The sequence below is a fragment of the Polypterus senegalus genome, chromosome 6 (assembly GCF_016835505.1).
Source record: "Polypterus senegalus isolate Bchr_013 chromosome 6, ASM1683550v1, whole genome shotgun sequence".
Lineage (NCBI taxonomy): Eukaryota > Metazoa > Chordata > Cladistia > Polypteriformes > Polypteridae > Polypterus > Polypterus senegalus.
In genome coordinates this window covers 106,887,321-106,910,658 of record NC_053159.1, presented here as the reverse complement: position 1 = coordinate 106,910,658, position 23,338 = coordinate 106,887,321, and the positions used below count along the sequence as shown (strand labels likewise).

At 38.4% G+C, this 23,338-nt stretch overlaps 1 protein-coding gene across 1 annotated transcript; it reads right to left on the bottom strand.

The window, feature by feature from the left end:
- Positions 1–1,636: 1,636 nt before the first annotated feature.
- LOC120531367 (dehydrogenase/reductase SDR family member 13-like) lies at positions 1,637–20,336 on the bottom strand. The gene is made up of 5 exons (XM_039756709.1): positions 20,144–20,336; positions 12,866–12,984; positions 11,877–12,000; positions 4,078–4,395; positions 1,637–2,807 (listed from the first exon to the last, which is right to left on the bottom strand). Exons 1-5 carry the CDS (start codon positions 20,268–20,270, stop codon positions 2,548–2,550), a joined length of 948 nt encoding a protein of 315 aa, XP_039612643.1. The 5' UTR covers positions 20,271–20,336; the 3' UTR covers positions 1,637–2,547.
- Positions 20,337–23,338: the final 3,002 nt, after the last annotated feature.

Below are 23,338 nucleotides of genomic sequence, written 5' to 3'. Positions count from 1 at the left end.
TAGCATGCAAAGGTGTTTTTATTAATATTGTATTGTCGTGGGATGCATGGAACTCACCAAGCTTATAATTGGACTGGTTCAACTCTTGCACCCAAAGCTTAACATACACAGAAAGACTCGTGCACCCAGACCCAATCCACTTAAGCAATGTTTATGAATGACACCTGCAATGCCTGTCACTCCCCAGCACTCCACATTGAGACTCACTATCTTTGGCATAAACAATATAGATATAAATGTTACTTTGGTCTCCAAAAATATTCTAGACACATGAAGGCTGATACACTTTTTAGTTATATGCCACTTACCGTCCAACGATTTTTACTTCTACTACACTATTCTTATACTGGAAACGTCTTTTCTCTGACTGATAACTCTGTAGGAAAAGAAGAGCCATGTCCACCCCAATACCAGGGGCCCTGTTACTTCAATCAATCAAGATATAAAGACAAAGTATAGAAATTTAAAAGTGATTTGGTATTTATTATATTAAAAAAATACAACTAGACGAATATATAAAAGATATCATAAACAAACTGCAGATGTATACAGACTTAGAAAGCTCATCGAAGATTAGCAATAATGTTAAAAAAGGATGCTGTCTTCAGTGGCTTTCGTGATAAATGAATTGTGTTTTCTGATATCCAGATGAAATTTTACCGTCTTCTCTGATGTATTTCTGTCTCTGATGTCACTCTCTGTTCTCTTAAATGGACCGTTTTTTATGTGAAACATTCACGTGGGACTTCGGAACTGATTATACTACACATATATAATTGGCTAGCCATCCAGCTGATGGATGGCTCTGCCTAAAAACTTTGATACATTTATCTGTGCAATCTCTTGCTCTCTCCGGCTCTTTTTAAGCTGTAAATTGCTTTATAATATTAAACTACAAGTACCATATATTACTTAAATAACAAGAAAAAAAGAAAGCATTTAGATGGTGTTGCCTTTAAAAGTCCTTTAATGTGCATTGTAGTCTATTTGAAAAAAACCTTGTAACTGTGGCAGATTGAAACTTGAGTTTAATACAGTATCTGTAGTTCCAAATTTATGATTTTTATCCCTCCATTACAAATAAATATTTTTTCTTTCTCCTCTCTTTGACCAAATACAGTACAATGAGCATGAATGACATACTTTAAATGATATATTACTAATTCTTGGCATTTTCAATGGACAGTATAGCATATAACTAAGAATGCAGCAAAATTAAATGTGCTAACAAAGTCATAACTTTTCTACAAGTTTTTTTGTTTGATTGAATGGATGTTTCATGAACTCTAAATCTACAACTCCATACTACACTTCATCATTTTTTAATGTTGCTGCTGGTGTATGAATCTGAATTTCCCCATGGCATTATTTAAATTTATCTAATCAAATCTTTTGTCCGGGACAGAACAGACTAAAAGGTGATGCTTAGTAGCCATGGTTACTGAGCTCAACCTGCCCTAATCCTCTTTGTGGGGCTTACACACTTAGCCTGCTTCATGGAACACCCAACTAGGAAGAGTGAGATCTGCTTCTTATGATGGCCAGATATCAGCTAGACTGCTGAACCCCTATCTGCTTCTACTCTCATGATGTATGTGTGAATAACATGAATACCATCAAAAAGTTTACGCTCACATGATTCTAGTAATTATAATTTTGGCAGAAACAAAGTAGCTACAGAATGAGACAAGGCAAACATCAAGGATACAGCAAAGAAAGCATTTAACAGCAGGTTGCATTGATAGGTTTAGCAGCCAAGTGGCTCAGTAACATCATCAAGCTCTCCATACTACAGTAATAAAGAGCTCTTAAGTGCTTACATCAACATTACATATTTGATTATTAGAGATAATAATATAAACCTTACAAATACTTCATTGGTCAAATTATATTATTATTAACAATCATCTATCTGAACATGTCGGCTGGCTCGGCTTTTAACCCACCTGTCACCGTCTTCCTTTGATTTTTCCCATAACAGCACTTAGTATATAAGCAAAGTATGAATAACTCAACATCACAATTTAAGTTTATTTCTTTTGCAGTAAAGCTGCATTTACAGTGGGATATGTTATTGATTAATGCCAATATGTTAAAGAATTACAACCAACTGGCATCAGCACTTTATTCAGGCCAGTACAGTTCCTTAATGTGTAGTATTCACTTTTAGGTGGGCACCTCCAATTTATTCATCATCTTTCTAGCAAGACAGAATTAACATTCTGCTCATTGTGACTTGTCCAACTGCACCTGTACAATTGTGTACTTTTTTTCTTTCTGATGATCAACGTCATTCCAAATATTTACCTAGACAGGTACATCTGTCCTAATTTAATGTGTAGGTCATGATAAAGAGTAGGTAGTAAAGGCCATATATTTAACACAGTGTCTAGAGTTCTGCTTTCTAAAAGGCATCTACTACAGAAGGAGTAAATGTCTGATCTCAAACCCAACTGTGCTCTAGAAACCTGCATTTATAACTTCTATGGGTAGGTAACAGTGCTACACAAAAGCAACATATCTTGTGCACATATCCCCTTTAACAAATCATGCTATTCCTACAAGCCTCTCACTGACCTCCCACAGCTTCTTTGCAAGGGCATCATCTCGACCTGAAGCACTGACATCTTTCACCTGGCATTGAGAAAAATATCTGCCACTCAGCATCTCAATGCCCTCTTGAACTGTACAGTAGATTGTGGTCTGAGCACCATTCTCAGCATCTTGGAAGAAAAGTTTAGCCAATGGAACGAAAAGCAGCTTCTGCCAAAACTTCATATTTCTGGAAAGATCTGTGAAGACACTCCCTGCACAGAGATAGATAGCTTATCATTTTGTATTCTGCAAGCAAGAACATAGTAAATCAGGTAAATAAACAACTACTGTAAGCAGGACTCAGAATTTTGTGAGGTTTCAGTCAGATAGTCTTACTTAAAATGTGATGTTGCAAAAGAAAGTGACTAAGCTTTGGAATTAAAGTTCACTAAGTATTAAATTAGTTATTAATCCATTTTCAATTATCAAATACTTTTTTTTTATAAGGTACAGACTTGTAAGAATTAAGTTTCTGACTGCAGAACGGAAACGTGAAGTAATAATAGTAACTAATCTATGTTTATTTGTAAGATATGGAAGAAGATGATCCACTGTGGCGACCCCTAACGGGAGCAGCCGAAAGAAGAAAAAGAAGAATCTATGTTTATTGGTGTGGAGTATGCATGTTTTCCTTGTGACTTCAGGTTATCTGGCAACTCTAAGTTACTCCCATTGTTACTGTGAGAGTATGCACAAGTGGACTGGTACCTCATCCAGGGTCATGACATGCATCAGATACTACAAGCCTCCTGAAACCGGCACTGAATTAAATGGGTCTAAGAATGTTATGAATAATAGTTATCTATTAAAGTGCAACGTTTCAGCTCTTTTCAAATAGTAAGGTGAATGTGAATAAAAACCTTCTTCTAAAAGATATTATTTTTGTAAAACTAATTAATAGAGTACTGTATAGATTTTAGGGGTGACTCTCTGAAGCAGTGCTTAGCGTCATCTCAGAGCTCAAAAGTCATACATATAAATCCCAGCCCAGTCATTACCTATGTGGAGTTTTTATATTCTTTGTGTTCCCCAGGATTTGAGTGAATTTGCCAATTCTAAATTGAGTGAATATGTGGGTGTGCCCTGTGATGGAGTGGTGCCCTTCATTCAGGGTTAAACCCTGCCTTGTATTCAATGTTGCTAGAATAAGTTTCAACTCAGCGACCTTGAACTGGATTAAACTTTTTTGAAAATAGGTGGATTGTACAAACTTGTTAATACTTATCTTTTTATTTTTAATAGAAAGAGAGTAATTGCCTACATCTAAAACCCATGTGGAATACAATTGTGTTTTTCAGGGTTTCTTACTTTTGGATAAAAGTGACTTTTTCCTTATACTGTACTGTAAGACTAAGAGGATGACTTGCTATAGTTTTACTATAGTGACATTCACTTTAAAGTCAGTCACTCAAGTTTAATTACTGCCTTTTTCCTTTCTCAGTATACAAGACCAAATAGTTACTCATTTCACATATTACTTACCTGGATGTACTGCATAACACGATACATTTGTTCCCTCCAGTTTGTTCGCTAGTTCCCTAGTAAAAAGGATGTTGCACAGCTTGCTGTCACAGTATGATCTGAAGCTAGACCAGCTAGTGTTCTTTGTTGCCACCCCACTCAGAAAACGAGAGTCAATGCTCCCCCAGTGATGGGCTTCTGAGGCCACAACAACCACACGCCCAGCTTCTGCTTGTTTCAGTCGATCCAACAGCAGGATAGTCAGGAGAAAGTGCCCCAAGTGATTGACTCTGAATTCAATGCTGAAGCCATCAGATGACGTTTTGCCTCCAACCACCCCTGCACAAAACAAGGCTGACAACTCAGATAGTAGAATGATGATGATCAATAGAGAGAATGACAATAGGACAACACTTAAACACAAAATGACAGGCATGTCTTACACCAAAAGTTACCAAATAAATGGCAGGGTGATTACACACTTCACAAACAAAAATACTGCATGTTTTCTATTAAGTATTAAGCAGGATGTCATCTTTTGTTTAATGAAATGGTTGGATTGATGAAGTGATAAAACTTTGAAACAATTAAAAGAAAGAAGAAAAAACACAACCCATTTCATTTAACAGCTACATTCAGTATATCTCCAATTCCAGTGCAACACTCTTTGTAAATATTCGTATTTTCCACTACCATTTTCACATTACGTCTGTTTCTTAATCTTATCAGTAATTAGGTGGGAACTGCACAGAAAATAATACCATTATTTCAGATAGCATAAGCTGATCAGTAACTGACCTGATGTCATCTCACTGAGAAATCCCAGACTCAGCAGAGTATGATAAACATGGATACAGGAAGTACCATCTTCCAAACAAAGACATCAAAATTTGGTCCTAATTACTTGTAGATGCTTCTGACCAGAAGGTTGTTGGTGTCTATTGTGGAAGCCACCCAAGGATTAATTGATGATCTGCATAGACGGCAGCCACACTGCCTCGTGAGCAAGCCCACTGCTGCATAAATCACTAAGTAAAATAAATGATTTAACAGGTGTGGAACAATAATGGAATACATTGTCACTCACAGCACCACCCTTAGTCAAACTTTCCTAAGAGGAAAGGCTGCTGCAATCTGAAGAGCAACACATAGCTTTTGGTATTTAATGGCAACGATATAACAATTGGTTTGTTTCCTTTATTAATGAAGGTCTATTTAGTAGTAGTAATAATAATAGTAATAGTCTAGGGTATCAATGAGCTGTTACTCTTGGTTACTTGATACAGGCAACAGTATTACTTGTGACGTAATGCAATAACAACAAAAATAATTTTAATACTGCTACTAGCTCTACTACTCCTACTAATAAAAATAATAAAAAACTGAACTACTACTATTAATAATAAAATAGTACTACTACTACTAATAATGATAAAATAAAAACTACTACTATTACTACTGAATGTGTTTAACAAACTTACTTAATGCAGTAAATATAGGGTCAAAATGAAGCTAAATATTTAGATATTTAGAAAATGAACATCTATACTTATGATTTTATCTAAACTTCATTTTGTCACTCCAACAACATAAGAATGCAATAAGGTATTAACTAAATCAGTAATGTCAGTTACCGATACAGTTAACCAACAATTTAAGTCAATCTGTGCTCTTATTGTATGCTATGTGATACACCCAATTACACTATGTGTAAGATCAGGGTTGTGGGAGGAGTTATCTGACTGAAGTCAAGTAAACCAAGTGACATAAACATGCAATCCGATTGGCTGTCCAGCAGTGCTCCTGAACTGTGGAGGTCTGCAAACCCCAATGGCCGCCCAAGGCATCAATCCTCTGTTCAAAGGTAACATAGTACATGTTCTGCGTAAGGAAGGGATAGCTCTGGTCACTCATAACTTGGGCTAGAAATCACTAACCTGTAGAAGTGCACAAACAGGAACACTAAGACCTCACTAATTCCAAATAAGTGAATTAGCACTCTATACTTTATGACCGTAGTACCCCACCATACACTTAAAAACATTTCTGCACTTAAATCTCACAAGGCAGCAATCTCTCATTACAGGTTAATGTCCTGTAGAAATCACACGAACTTTAAAATTCAAAGTACACATTCTTTCTTAAATGAACACTTAACCACCTTTCCTGCTCAATAAACCACTGCATTCACACCCTTTTCTCTCAGTGAGTGACACCCATCAGCACCGAAGGACAAAGTGGATACTGCCCATTTTTCTAGGTTTTTTATTGGCACATGAGACTGTTGAGACAGCAGATTTAACAGGGAAGCAGAAATCCAGCTGCACCTTCCCCCAACCCGCTTTCCAGAAAAAAAATGACTAAACTGCAACTCATACTAAGACTGCCTTATCTGGTAAGATGATCAATCCCAGACCAAGACCAACATCACAGACACATCTCTCAGAGCTACCAGCTGGTCACCCAAGTTAATACAAACAGCTACAGTAGGTATACAAAAGAATCACCCCCTTTGAAAACATTCACATTTTTGTTGCTTTACAGCCTAAAATGAAAACACACACAAAAATATTATTTTCAGCTTTATTCACTCAATGCAACATATAACATCCAAGGCAAACATATATACAGTAAGCAGCAGTTCAGAAAAATAATAATAAACAAAAAACTAATGAACTTTTAATTGATAAAGGATCATATCCCACTAACCACTGCCCCATGTCAGTCACTTTGTGGAACCACCTTTTGGTTCAATTGCAGAATGGAGTCTATTGGGATCCTTCTCTACCACCTTTGCACATATAGACTGTACAATATTTGCCCACTCATCATTCCAAAACTGTTCAAGCTCAGTCAAATTGGATAGTGACCACTGGTGATTTGCAAACTTCAAATCATTCCACTGGTTTTCAATAGGGTTTAAGTCTGAGCTCTGAATAGGCCATGCAAGGACATTCACTTTTTTCTACTTTAGCCACTGTTTTGTCAATTTTGCTATGTGCTTCGGGTATTTTGTCATGTTGGAAGGTGAACTTTCATCCCATCATCAACTTTCTGGCAGAGGGCAGCAAGTTTTGTTCAAGTATTTCTGCCCCATCGATTTTTCCTTTTTAACCTGACAAGTGCCCCAGTCCCTTTAACAGAGACTACACCACAACAGGATGCTATCTTCATGCTTGGATAGTGAGCTGTATTGGCTTTCTACCAAGTGTATCATTTGGTTTTGAGGCCAAATAGTTCAGTTTTAGTCTCAACTGACCACAACTGCTTTATCCACGTCGCCTCAGAATCTTATAGGTGTATTTTCGCAAAGTTTAAATGAGACTTAATGTTGCCTTGTGATATTGTTGTCACATGCACACAATGACCATTCTTTGCCATAAAGACCTGTACCTCCTTCACAGTTGCCTTTGGCCTCTTGGTAGCCTCTCTGGGAGGGTCCTAGTAGTACCAAACAGTTCCCACTTCCCAGTTATGGGCTTACTGTACTCCTAGGGATTGATAAAGCTTTTGAAATCTTTTTGTATCCAGGAGTGTTTTGAAAGTGCCTTGCCACCCATAGTCAATTGTTTGCTTTCTGTAGCACTACCAAGCACTGGGATGCACCAGGAATAACTGATTATATGCTAAACTAATCACAGTGATTGAAACAGATCACAGGTGGACATCAAATACCTTGGTTTGCAATGAAGGCGATTACTTACACCTGATTGAGTTTACAAGTATTGTTTGAGAGGGGGTGATCCTTTATCAATCTTAGTGATTCTTCTTTTTTATTTTGTTTTATTTTTCTGAACTGTTGCTATTATATCTTTGACTGGGATGTTATTGGTTGCATCGAGTAAATAAAGCTGAAAAAAATATTTGTAATTATATGTGTGTTTTCATTTAAAGCTATAAAGCAACAAAAAAGTGAATATTTTCAAAGGGGGTGATTCTTTTCTATACCGACTGTATAATTTAATGAGTGGCAATACCGATGGACAAAATAAAGTGCCCATGAGCAGTTACTGGTTCTGTAACTATAATTGATCTTGATCCAATCACCTAAGATCATACCTTCCTTCAAAAACTAGCTGCACTCATCTCTCTACTCTCTACTCTCTCTGAAAGTTGAGTACCTCCTCCTTGAGAGCTGATTAGCACCTCTCATCTCTGAAACCTAAAAGCTAGTGAGCAGCTCTCTCCTTGTGGACCTCAAAGCTGAGATCCACTTTGCCAAGCGGAGCCCTGCCTGAAAAGACTGAAAAAGAAGTTGCAGCAGAGTCTAACAGAGAGCTAAGAAAAGCACACGACAAACAAAGGACTACGTTGTAAAGAGAAAAAGAATGCACTCCAACGCAAGAAAAATCCTCCACTTGAACCCAGAGCATCAACTCCACACAACATTGGATATCAACCTTAAATACTTGGTATTGTAAAACTGTTTGTGTGCCAAAATAAATTAGAACCTTAAAAATCTAGTAAACAGCAAGCCTCTTCTGTGTTTTATGTTTGTCTGTCTCACACCCTATCTTCTAAGTCGATATATATGCACTTATCATATTTCCTTTCTGTCTGTGTTAATCAGAAAATGTTTGTTAAAACGAGTGTGCTTCAGTTTCCTTGACATAAGTCTAATGGCCAGAGACCCCTTCTGCAGAGGAAGGTAAAGAAAATAAAGTAGGGGCCTTACCTAATGATTTCATTAATTACCAGCACTGCCAAAGGCAGAACTGACAATAAATTAACTGAATTAAAATTCTCTTCCTCTTCCTACAGCACAGGACATCTATCACTCCTATGATAAAGAGGATATTGAGCTTCTATAAAAAGCCCAGAAAAAGCCCAAAAGCAGACTGCAGCATTCAGACCCCATGTGATTACATCTTTCTGTATTTCAGAATATCACAAGTGATAGTGGTCCTTATCACAACTGAGTTTTCTGTTCTTTCGAAAGTTTATAAAACTGTCCTACTCCAGTATCTGTGTCACTCCTTTCCATCTTGACAATTTTGGTAATAAACTGCAAAGCAAAAGATTACCAACACAGATTTCTTATTAAACACTCACCAATAATAAGCTTTTGAAATGACTTTTCCTGATAACAAACATCTGCAATCTTTAAGACTGTAGTTAATTCAGCTTTATTTCTGTTCTGGAATCGCAGTTGAATGAAAGTCATTTCATCAAATGGAAAGTATATTTGATTAGGTCGGATGAAACTGAATTATCAATTAGGATAATACAGTATTTTTTTTTATTTATACAACCACTTACAATAGATAAATGATATTTTTGACACATTTGTGTTGACCCTGAACATGCTCAGAAAGCACTTAACAGACAAAATTAATGACTGGTGGATGAAAGGTGGTCAGTGGCTAATAGAAATGCACTGCAGGCAATCAAACCCGATCAGAACTCAACATTCATCTGTTTGTAAAACTGTTTATTTCAAGTTAGTATTAGGAGAGCCAGATCATCTAGTTTAAATAAGGAACCAAATCTGAAATGGAATGCCACTTCCTCACATGACACATTCAAACCAAGCCAATTTAGTATCACCAAATAAGAAGCACGTCTTTGAAATATGGGAGGAAACAGCAGTAATTAGAGCAGACCGGACACAAAGATAGTAAATGGGCACTACTTAACAAAACTTTCAGAATTTTAATAGACTGCCAATGGTTCCAATTCACTGGTGAATTTAAGGGCCACAGTTCAACATTCTGGAATTAGGAAAGGCAGACACATAAAAGTAAAAAAACCTGAACTAAGAAGTTTGTCACAAGCTGCGCTGGGTGGCACAGAACTTAGTGTTGCTGCCTCACAATTGCTGAGTACTGAGTTTGCATCCCAATCCAGGAACTACCTGGGTGGGGTCTGCATATTCTCACCACGTCTAAAAGGGCTTTCCTTCCACATCTGAAGGATTTATGAGTTAATTTAACTGTAAACTCCACATGCTTGCGTGAGTATGCACTGTCATGAACTGGTGCACAGTCCAGAGTTGGCTACTCCATTGGGTCAAATGCTGCCAGTGTAGGCATTTACTGTTCATAACCTTGAAATGAATAAGCATGATAGAAAAGAAATCGATCGATGGACAGTGACTGGCTTTACAGGATAAATGCTTTGTATTTACTCATACATGCTGCATTTAAAAGATAATATTTTCAAGAATAAATGAATACATAAAAGGAGTGCAAATTGGACTAAATGTGAGAGGCTATATATCAATTTTTTTTTCACCATAACTAAAACTACTGTACACATTGTACACTATATCACATTTAGCACATTTCATGAATTCGCAAATAGTTATCAAATGAAATCTGCTGTGTTCAGTTCATGATACCTTCTACATGAAGCTATGCTTCTTCACAGTAAAAGTTTGTAGGTTAATGTGTGCAAAAATTTACTGCAGTGATTTTGCTAAAAATCAATAGGAATCTGTAACTTTACAATATAAATGACTGCACCCAGTTTCATTTGGACAGAGGAGCTCATTTTAGAGCTGGGGTCCCCAACTCTGGTTCTGGAGGGCTGAAGAGGCTGCAGGTTTTCATTCTAACCCTTTTTTTTAAATTAGTGACCTGTTTTTGCTCCTAATTAACTTCTTTTGAATTAATTTTATTTGACTTGGCCTTTAAGACTCAGACCCCTCAGTTGTTTATTTTTTTCTTAATTAGCAGCCAAACAGTAATGAGACACAAAATGAACCAAAACGTGATCAGCAAACTGTGTCCATCAAGCAATATCTGAAAATAAAGAAAGGTGAAGGTCTAAGGAATGCTGATCTGCTCAGGTCCCCAAAACATTTTAATTATCTCTTAGAAAAGAGAAAATAAGTAATTTTGGAAATTTAAACTATTGCACAATGAGTGCAGCAACAAGCCATGGAATTAAAGAATGGGTTTAATTAACAACAAGCAACTTGTTGGAGTATGAGACCCTGACTTAGTTGGTCTTCTGCTGGCTCACTCACTTCACGTTTCTTTTCTGTTTGGGTGCCATTTAAAGAAAAAATTAAGAAATTCAGAGGAACAATGAAAAAATTTATGGGAACAAATCTTAAAAAAACAAGTCAATTAAAATTAATTCAAAAGAAGTTAATTAGCAGCAAAAAGCAGTGCACTAGTTAAGAAAAGGGTGAGAGTGAAAACCTCTTTTAGAGTGATCATACCCATCCTGACATGCAGACAAACATCACTCTAAACATCGTCAAGACAGGGCATGTCTACAACGTTTCAAACCCGTGAAAGTTACAGTTTTTAATGGAAGTAGGAATATTCGAAAGTCTCAAAAAATGAGAGTAAAAATTTAATTAGCACAAACTGAAAATATTACTCGGGGAAATAACAGAACAGCGAAAAATGCAGATCAAGCGGAACGCAGCACCAGCAAGCCAACAGCTTCGTGAGCAAAGAGGAGGTGAAAAAAAACAGGACTGTTTAATAAGGGTTTCAGAGGAGTGGCCGCGTCTCCTTGGGGTGCGCTTAGCTCCCACTCTTCACAATGGCGCCTACCGCTGACGGGGAGGGGTAGGCGAAGGTGAGCAAATTGCAGAAATCACAAAGAGAAGTTAAAAAAAAAATGTATTTGTTTCCCATTGTAACACCGTTTAAGAGGGGTTTTGGAGAAGTGGCCGCGGGTGGTTGGGTTGGCGAGCAGGAGGCGAAGGCCCCTAGTGAATAAAAAAGAAAAAGAATATGGAGACATTCTGACACTCTCTCTCTCTTCCACAGAGGTGAGAATGCTTAGAAAGCAGGGAGAGCCCCATTTTTGAGGCGGTTAGCTGAGTAATGGTGGGAGGGGCATGGGTGTCACAATCTTACCTGCATTGTTTATCAGTACATCCAACCTTGGTTCTGACTTCAGGAATGTTTCTGCAAAGGATCGCACAGACTGAAGACTCTCCAGGTCCAAATGCATGAACAGCACCTCGTTGTTGCCACTCTCCTGCAAAAAAGCATTACATTTACAGGTTTACATTTACATGCATCTACAGTAATATTTGGATTCCTTTCTAAATGTTTAACCCCAAGAATCTGTCAACCAGGAACCATACAGTAGATATACAGTACTTACAAGAAGAAAAGGGCAAAAGAATACAGACTATCCAAAAATGAACACCTTAGCCCTGAATACACCATGCTGTCTTTCGGTTTAGATTGACCTTTTCTCCAGTGTAACTTAGTAAAATATCTCTTTGTTTCATAACCGATTTTAAGATTTCTAGTAAAATGTGCTTGTGTCTGTGTTATTCCAAAATGTAAGATAATGGTGTCTGAAAACCAGTTTTTCTCCTGACATTTCTAGGTGTAGTGCTGTATGATACACATAATAAATTATTATAAGGAATACAACAATAAAGAGTGTGTCTAGTTACCTTATTTGAACTCTACACTCTACTGTCTTTGAGCTACGTGTCACCTTAATTTTTTTCAGATTGTAACATAAGTGTAACACTCTCAGACCTGCTTAGTCTAATTTAGAGTCTTTGGCAGCCAAACATCACCAGACATAAGCAGAAAACAGCTATGGATGGGATACCACTTTGCCACAGTGCCCACTCATATTGAGCCAACTTAGCAACCTAACTAGCACAAAAGCTATATGAGCACAGTCAAAACGTCATGCAAATATCCAGATTTCCATGATGAGTATTATCCCCATGATACTTTACAGAGGCAGAACTCATTATTAATTTAACCTGTACATCGATGATGATGTGGTGTCCTCCTAAATACAGTCTCTCTGGCAGAGTGGAATTTTAAAAGCTATTAAGCAAGTCTTGTTGTCTCATAAGCAGGAGAGAAGTTACCTTCCTTATGTCATAAACAGCGGCCTCAGCTTTGACTTTATCACGACATGCCAAAATCACTCTGGCACCTCGTTTGGCCAAATCCAGGGCACAGGCCTTCCCAATACCAGTATTGGCACCTGTAAAACACAGAGAGAAAAACACAATAGTCAAGAGAGACTGTCTGGGTAAAAGAAAATGGAGAAATAAACACTTCACTCAAGTCACACTAAAACACCCAAAGACTGGAGCCTCATATTACATCCTATTCTCCTATTTCCTCTGCCCTTGTTTTGTATGACAGTACATCAGAAAACATGCATAATGGCAACAATAAGAATTGGTGTACAATTAAACCCACTTTCTCATCTGAAGACTGCTGGGTAATTGAACTGGTATACAGTCATGTGAAAAAGTAAGTACAACCCATGAGACGTCTTTTCTTTTTAATCATATATCTTCTTCGGCAGATCCTGCTAGAGGTTGCCACAATGGATCATCTTCTTCCATATCTTCCTGTCCTCTGCATCTTGCTCTGTTACACCCACCACCTGCATGTCCTCTCTCACCACATCCATAAACCTCTTCTTAGGCCTTCCTCTATTCCCCTTTATATAAACAGTATCTTTAAAGAAAAGTGATAAAATTGAAAACAAAAATGAAAATTTTACTTTGCAATAATTTATGCAATGAAACAATTAACAGATAAGCCATTTAATTCTGTGGAAAACAAAAGTACATCCTGGTATTGTACCCTTCAGCAGAAGGAACCTCAAGTCATCATTTTGCTTAACTGTATACCTGTCTTCAACATCAACTGAGAAACAGTTTTCCTATGCCTCCATGTAGAATTCATCCAGGTGTGCAATGATTGAGGGGTCTCTTGTGGGCCAGCCCATTTCAAATCCTGCTACAGCATTTCGATCAGGGCTTTGACTTGGCCATTGGAGGAACCATTCATATCTTTCTTTTTCCTTGCAGGAATATTTAGAGTCATTGTCACGCTGCTAGATGCATTTTCGGTTGAGCTTCAATCTTCTAGCACCCTCTGGTCTGATGAAGAATTCATAATGGATTCTACATTTTTGAACTGCTCAGGCCTTGATCCAGCAAACCAGCCCAAAACCATCACATTTCCACCATTGTACTTTACAGTTAGAATCAGGTTCTCCTGGTCAAAGGTTTTCATCAAACATATCTTTTGGTATTGTGGCCTAATAACTCTATCTTTGCCTTGCTTGTCTAGAGCACATCTTTCCAGGAGTCTCGGTCTTTGTCAAGGTATGCATGGGCAAAATTTAGTCTTGCCCTAAAGTTATTTCTGGACAGCAATGGTCTCCACCTGACATACCCCCTGTGTAGATCTAGTTTATGCAATCTGTTCCTAATCGTAGACTCGTGCAAATTTTACATTAGTGGTGGCAAAAATTAAATGTAGGCCTTGTGATGAAATCCTGGAGTTCATGATAACTTCTTTTAGCATTTTTGGGTTCTGCTCTTGAACCTGCTCTGAAAAAATTGGCAGATGTCTGAAATCTTCTTCACTTGTATATTATCTTCTGGGAAAGGTATGATTGATTTTCGATTATTTGGAGATAAATCCTTTCCAAGGCATCGGAGAGCTCTTTCAGTGTTGGCATGGTGACAATACACACACACTTGAACAACAAAGAGCAAACCAAACTAAAAGTCTGAGGTTTAAATAAGACAAGTTCAGACAAAATTCTCTCTAATGAGGTTCTAATCATTTGTATCTGATCTGGCGCACCCGGTTCTAATGTTACGCATTTGAGGTAGTGTTAAATGGAGGGATGTATAAACTTTTTCCACATGTGAAATTTGCATACATTTTTTTATTTAAATTATACAATGGACTAATAATATGAAAAATATGTCAAGATATTTGTTAAATTATATCACCTGTATATATAGATAACAGTTTAGATGACATCTTGATATGTCCACAATTGGTTAAAAAAAACAAAAAAACATACTTCATGGGGTGCACTTACTTTTTAACTAGCTCTTCAAGTTCTTCACAAATCTCGAATTACAACTTATATATCAGAAAAGTTTATTACCCTCCAACTTGTGGCAGGAACTATAGAAGTGCGGTTAGTGTAGGAAAGCTTCTTTATATAGACTGTTGCATGTTTCCAACCCCATGATGCAATGGAACCCAAACTACAATAAATAAGTCTGGCCCACATGGGATAGCTTATGACCATGACAAAAATAGCAAGGCAAATAATTCATTAAAAAAAAAAAATGTTAATTTCAATAGGTGGGAATCAAACTCAGATTTTACAGTTAAAAGGCAAGCCTGCTAGCCAGCACACGACTGTCATAACCAGTGTCATACAGTTTCTCGGTCAGTGGGTCACATTGTAGTGTTTCTTGCCATTTACTGCAACCCTGAACCATCCACATCACCAACCCTGGGAGGGTAAGGCTGACATCTGTATGTCAGAAGCTAGACTCACATGTGTATGCAGCTCAGAAAAGATAAGTAAGCATAAAGACCACTGTGATAGTTTAGGGACGCTCTCGCTCCCTTTAACCCTCAGACTATACGTCAGACATCAGATAAAAGTCCAGACAATTGATTTATTATAATAATAATGTGCACAAAGCATCCTCCACTCCCAAATACTTCAATAAACAATACAATAATCCAATAAACAATCCTCCAATCTCCCAGAGGCTTAGCCACCCTGCCTCCCAACTCAGCTCAATTGTCTGGGATCTCCCACAGTCCTTTATAGTCCATGACCCGGAAGTGCTTCTGAGCCCTCAGTCCATGTGATTATCCAGCACTTCCGGGTCAGTTAAAAACTTATTTTTTCTTCAGCCCGGAAGTATATCATTTCTTCCGTTCCCGTGACTTGGAAATACTTCCGGGCTATACGGGAAATATAAATCCCTGGGCCTCCCTGCAGCGACTTCTGGCGGCCCCCTTGGTATCCAGCAGGGCTGTACATTGTAATTCCACTGTCCATAATTCCCTGCTGGCATTCGGGGCACCTCTATGCTGCAAGGAGGGCTCCATCTGGCGGCCTGGGGGTATTGGCCAGGATGAATGGCCGGCCATATCTCACACCACCCAAACAGAGAAGAGACTGTGCTGTATAAATGTAAAGGTTTTAAATTGTTATTCTGTCATTCAGAGGTTAGTGGAAATCAAAAAGGCAAAGCAACACTTGACACTAAGAGAACCTTTGCTGACTACTGTAACAGAAACGCTGATGAAATTAAAAGGACGCAAGTCACTGAAGCAGGCATCCGCTGCACAGTTGGTTCCAGTCTTCCTGTCCCCAATGCTGCCAGGGTTGAGAAAGTCATATGTTACACAGAGCCTAAGCGAACATGCATTATTGCTTTGAACATATGTAAAGATTTCATACAAAACCTCCATTTATTCCTAAAAACACTCATCAATGTCCTTGTCTTGTCAAGTTATGGGCAGGATGTCCACAACGATATCTGCAAGTGCAGTCAGACTGGGCCAGCTGAAAGAAACCAGTTCATCCGACTTCGCAGTAAGGGGGAATTTGCAAAGCCAGCACAGCCCCAAAGCCATGTAAAACTTGAACTTGTATTTCTTAGATTTTGTGCGAGACATTACCAGCTTTGGAAATGTCATTTTTCACTCAAATGGGATTAAGGCTGTGCTAACAAATGATGCAGATCTTAATGATAAAAAGTACAGAATCAGTAAGACCGTTAACCATGCATCATACGACAACGTCACAAAGCATAATCTGCCCAACGTCTGTGAGGTAGAAACGCAGGCCCATGCAGAGAAGTGGACAGTTCTATGTAACCAGCAGCAACTACTGCAGGAGTGTAGATGAGGGTCACATCTCCATACTTGGGTGAGTAGAAAAACAACAAACTCTAGGTTTACTCTCGAGATCACCAGGAATGAAAACTAGGAACAGATTCTTCATTCATTTCTCTTAATTTTAATAAAGGAAATGGAAAATACTAAACAATACTGCACGCCATTGTCTGTTTGACACCCTAAGTGTCCACTTATTAAAACTTCATGTTTCATGTATTCCCTGGAGTGTGTGGAATTTAATTTTTTAAACACACAGTATGAGTCATCTCCATAGTACCAAAGTGGGAGCTCTTTACAAAGATGAGCTCCATTATTATAACTACTGGATATATGGCAGACACAATTACTCAAAGCAGCTTTTGAAATCTGACCACCATTGGTTTCTTTTTTTCTTTTTAAATGGATTCCCAGGTTAACTGAACCTTCGGGGTTAAAACCCAACATCCGCAGTCTCTTCCAAAATACTAACATGTGCTTAGTCAGCCTTTTTATTTAAAACAAAATCTAAGCTACAACTTTCAAATTTCATGTTTGGGGTGGGGGGTGTAAGGGGGTTTGGGGGTTCTGAATGACTGATATTCAGAAAAGAGCCATGGTTGTAACGTGAACAAAGCTGTCCCCTCATAAATGCATAAGTTCAAATCCCATTTGTGGATGAAGGTTGTAAATATCAATGAGGTGTTTCTTGCTACATCTCCATTGAGAAGCTGGTTTGGCTGACGGGAGATTCCAAAATGGCTTTATGTGGGAGGCTCTATCAATTTACCCTGATTTAGATTAAGTGCATTTGAGAACATTACTTTAAATTTTCAGTCCCTTAGACTTTGAATTTCTAAATACAAAGTTATGTGACTGCAGTACGGAAGCGTATTAGGGCCACGGGTGAAAAAAAAAATACGGACACAGTGAAGAAACAAAAAAATCTAAATGTCGAGATTAAAGTCGACATTTACACTTTATTCTAATAGTTTATTTTGTCAGTAGAATGTCGCAAACTAAACTTCATCTTTAAATGAATGTTCAATTTACTAGATTTTCTCAAACCCCTTCATTAATTAATGTAGCACATTAAATGCTTTATATTAAGTGTTCCCCGACCCAGTTTTTAATCTCTATACGCTTCTTCAACTGACTTCCTCTTGCACTGAGAGGCGCAGACAGCGATCGCCGCACATTGACTTCATGATATTCTTCCTCTAAGAACATTCAGAATACTAAGAGAAATACTTGATATCTTCTTCACGATGAAATGCAATAAAGCATGTATTAAACATGGGTGGCGAGGGGCACGGTGGCGTGGCTATAGAGCTGCTCCCTTGCATTAAGGGGTTCCCAGTTGTATGTTCAGTGTAGTGAACTTTATGGCAAGCGTGACGAGGCTCCAAAAAACTGGATATATAAATAGGTATCGCACAGGTTTAACTGGAATATAGTGTAAATGTTGGGTCCGTAATGTGGTGGTCGGAGACACGAACGCAGAATTCAATGGATGTGCTTTAATAATTTAAAGTTCTGAAAACTCCGAGGTCTAAGTTTATAACTTGTTTTAATTTCACAAAGACGTTTATCTTGTGGTGATTGGTTATGTGCAGAAAGAAAAAGCAAGGATAGAAACTGGAGGTTTAGTACGTCAGATAGAGACAGCACGCATGCAATAAAGAAAGCCCGCTCAGAAGAACATCCATTTAATCCTGTGTTCGTGTCTCCGACCAACCAAGCCCAATATTTACACAATATTTAAGTTAAACCTGTGCGATACCCATTCATATATTCAGTTTTTGGGACTTTGTACTACACTGAACATACAACTGGGGACCCCATATTGCAAGGGAGCAGCTCTATAGCCACGCCACCGTGCCCCCCGCCACCCATGTTTAATACATGCTTTATTGCATTTCATCGTGAAGAAGATATCAAGTATTTCTCTTAGTATTCTGAATGTTCTTAGAGCAGGAACATCATGAAGTCAATGTGCGGCGATCGCTGTCTGCGCCTCTCAGTGCAAGAGGAAGTCAGTTGAAGAAGCGCATAGAGATTAAAAACTGGGTCGGGGAACACTTAATATAAAGCATTTAATGTGCTACATTAATTAATGAAGGGGTTTGAGAAAATCTAGTAAATTGAACAGTCATTTTAATATGTTTAGTTTGCGACATTCTACTGACAAAATAAACAATAGAATAAAGTGTAAATGTCGACTTTAATCTCGACATAAATGGCGAGAATAAAGTGGAAATGTCGAGAATAAAGTCAACATGTCGACTTTAATCTCGACGTAAATGGCGAGAATAAAGTGGAAATGTCGAGAATAAAGTCAACATGTCGACTTTAATCTCGACATTTAGATTTTTTTTTTCTTCACTGTGTCCGTATTTTTTTTTCACCCGTGGCCCTAATACGCTTCCGTACTGCAGCGTTGCTACCGGCAACAGAATGTTTTGGTATTCCATGTAGTTATCACTCACTAAATATACTCACTCAAACAAGAAATTGGCTATTAGTACAAGTGTTTGACTGGCCTGGTAAAAACGGCAGTGTGTTCTGCGCACACACAGATGGAAGACAATACCACGTTTAGAACCTGACCTGACAACAGAAATGCAAGCAACAGCAAATGCTCCAGCACTGAACCCTGCCATATCCAAATTTCCAATGTTATGACAAACTACTTTCACTACATTGCTGAAAGCAATTTATAAGAATAAATTAAATTACCCAGGGACAGTGCTGGTTGATCCAACATAATCCGCAGTTGGTGAAAGCAGTACGCCAGCACTATTTTCTGTCATTTAAAATGGATCAATAATTAGAAAACACAAAAATTCGGCCCGCAAAAGTATAAATTGTTCTGTGCCACATTACAGACCCCTTTGTTAAACTGCTATTGGGTTTTGCCCAGTCCTTACAATATTCAAAACTGCAAAAACAAAGGTGGTGCAAGGTGACTTAACAATTTCGAGTGCCACAGTACCAACCCTGTGACCCGAGCGCAGCGAAATTCTTACTTGCTTGTGCTAAATAACATTCAACCCACCTCCAATCTCTGGTGCCACATTTAGCGAGTAGAACTGCCTCGATTCAAAACAAGATAAGGGGTGCACCAAGTCAGTCTGTGGATTTCCGTCTTGTGCCTGGAAAAACTCTATGGTTTTGTGATAAAACTGTACAAAATACTGTGCCCAATAAACATCATAGCCCCATGCTTTAGATAAGAGAATGTGTCTAACCTGTACTCACTAGACTGGACAGAACTCAAAGGCAATTAAGAAAAGACTCTTAAATAAATTAACGCGAACCTCAATACCAACGAAGGGTCAGTTGTATTTTTTAACGTTTTCTATTCACAGATCAATTTTAATAACGCGAGTCGACTTAAAGTCTGTAAAATGTTACGACTTGGAAATAACCTTTCGTCTCGTCCTCAAGCGGCTAGTCGTAAACGGCGTGACACATACCTGTCACGATGACAGTCTTTCCCGTTAGTTTAGCAGAACTCCTGCATTTCGGACACCTAATCAGGTTATAGTATATCAGAACATAGAGAGCGAGCAGGACCCCTCCTAGTACTACCCAAGTTACCATGGCTTGCACTGTTCTGTTTTCTCGAAAGCAACTGTTTTTCCGGTTTATCCGTGTTCAAAACCTCAGTCGCTATGGCGGCCGTACTGATTCAAAAAAGACGAAAGGCTTGAGATATTTGCGACGTGTATTTTACGTTTTTGTGGTGTCCGGTGGCGTGGTTCTAAAACTTTTTTTTTTTTTGGTGACTCAGTTTTGCCTTATGTCTTCGAGACAACAGTAATCCCCGTAGCGCTGACCCCTCAGGAATCACCATCGACAGTCATACCTTATTCCCTTAGAGAATCACCAACGCAGGTCATAATACCCGCACGATCCATCAAGAGACACCGCAAACCGTACGAGACTTTTCCTATTGATTGCACTTATGAATCACGACTCTAAACATATGTAGTGTAAGAGGGTAAAAAATACCGCGTACTTTTGTATAATGCTGATGCATGCATATCGATAAAGAAACAACGAAATTTGGTTTATGGTGCAAACATGAAAACGATATTTATAAGTTGGCAGGCTAGACTTTACTGGGCAATAATGTGGTCTAAAAATCGGTATTTATACAATTCATAAGACTCAGACGGTGAAAACAAAGTTACACTGTGCGCTAGCAACATACACGTTCATATTGAATCCCACTAGAATACACAAAACAGCTGCTCATCTGCATTGTTCAGTTACAATTTTGCATGACCACGTAAATCGCAAAAGACAGTGTAATTGCAGCTGAGGGGGCTTTGGCATTCGCATTGTGAGAGATCATAAATGGCTTCACACAGATGGCTTGTACATAAATCTTAATAAAGAAGGCATTCCCCGATTCAGACTCGGTCCGAAATTCGTCCTGTGCTGGCGGCAAGAGAGGCGTAATCCTTAAATGCTGTGATCAAAAATATTCTGTTGCAATATTAGCTATTAATGCACTTGAAGGTGTACCATACTGAGCATGCAACTGATGGCGCAATCAAGGTGCGGTCAAAATATCCCCAGCCCTAAGCCTAGCGTTTTGATTGGAAAAAAGATGGAGCATGAACAATTGAAAATGCACACGCAAGAAGACCACTGCAAATGTAAAGGAAACATTGGGATAAGTCTTGTAACCGTTGATGAAGTTTACCTTTTTATGGCGTTTAGTAAAAAAAGCAGGCCTTAATTGAACCAAATTTTTGATTAGGAAAATTAACTAAGGCTTGTTATTTTGGAGGCCTTTATTGACTTTAGATTACTATCAACTTCTTTTTTTAAATTATATATATATATATATATATATATTATATACACACACAGTGGGATGCAAAAGTTTGGGCAACCATGTTAATAGTCATTATTTTCCTGTATAAATCGTTGGTTGTTACGATAAAAAATGTCAGTTAAATATATCATATAGGAGACACACACAGTGATATTTGGAAGTGAAATGAAGTTTATTGGATTCACAGAAAGTGTGCAATAATTGTTCAAACAAAATCAGGCAGGTGCATAAATTTGGGCACCACAAAAAGAAATGAAATCAATATTTAGTAGATCCGCCTTTTGCAGAAATTACAGCCTCTAAACGCTTCCTGTAGGTTCCAATGAGAGTCTGGATTGTGGTTGAAGGTATTTTGGACCATTCCCCTTTACAAAACATCTCTAGTTCATTCAGGTTTGATGGCTTCCGAGCATGGACAGCTCTCTTTAACTCACACCACAGATTTTCAATTATATTCAGGTCTGGGGACTGAGATGGCCATTCCAGAACGTTGTACTTGTTCCTCTGCATGAATGCCTTAGTGGATTTTGAGCAGTGTTTGGTCGTTGTCTTGTTGAAAGATCCAGCCCGCGCAGCTTCAGCTTTGTCACTGATTCCTGGACATTGGTCTCCAGAATCTGCTGATACTGAGTGGAATCCATGTGTCCCTCAACTTTGACAAGATTCCCAGTCCCTGCACTGGCCCCACAGCCCACAGCATGATGGAACCACCACCATATTTTACTGTAGGTAGCAGGTGTTTTCTTGGAATGCTGTGTTCTTTTCCTCCATGCATAACGCCCTTGTTATGCCCAAATAACTCAATTTTAGTTTCATCAGTCCACAGCAACTTATTCCAAAATGAAGCTGGCTTGTCCAAATGTGCTTGAGCATACCTCAAGCGGCTCTGTTTGTGCTGTGGGCGGAGAAAAGGCTTCCTCTGCATCACTCTCGCATACAGCATCTCCTTGTATAAAGGGCGCCGAATGGTTGAACGATGCACAGTGACTCCATCTGCTGCAAAATGATGTTGTAGGTCTTTGGTGCTGGTCTGTGGGTTGACTCTGACTGTTCTCACCATTCGTCGCTTCTGTCTATCCAAAATCTTTCTTGGTCTGCCACTTCGAGCCTTAACTTGAACTGAGCCTGTGGTCTTCCATTTCCTCAATATGTTCCTAACTGTGGAAACAGACAGCTTAAATCTCTGGGACAGCTTTCTGTATCCTTCCCCTAAACCATGATGGTGAACAATCTTGGGCTCCAGGTCATTTGAGAGTTGTTTCGTGAGCCCCATGTTGCTACTCTTCAGAGAAAATTAAAGAAGGAGGGAAACTTACAATTGACTCCCTTAAATACTCTTTCTCATTATAGGATTCACCTGTGTATGTAGGTCAGGGGTCACTGAGCTTACCAAGCCAATTTGAGTTCCAATAATTAGTTCTAAAAGTTTTGGAATCAATAAAATGACAACGGTGCCCAAATTTATACACCTGCCTGATTTTGTTTGAACAATTATTGCACACTTTCTGTAAATCCAATAAACTTCATTTCACTTCTCAAATATCACTGTGTGTGTCTCCTATATGATATATTTAACTGACATTTTTTATCGTAACAACCAACGATTTATACAGGAAAATAACGACTATTAACAAGGTTGCCCAAACTTTTGCATCCCACTGTATATATATGTCATCCTAGAAACAGACTGGTCAGTGTACTGTGACATCATTACAGCTACAATGGTAGCTTTTCAAATGGATTTTACTTATATTTAAAAATGTAATTACTGAAAGTAATGGTATTCTACTCACTAAGCATTGTATCCCTTGAATCTTCAGCA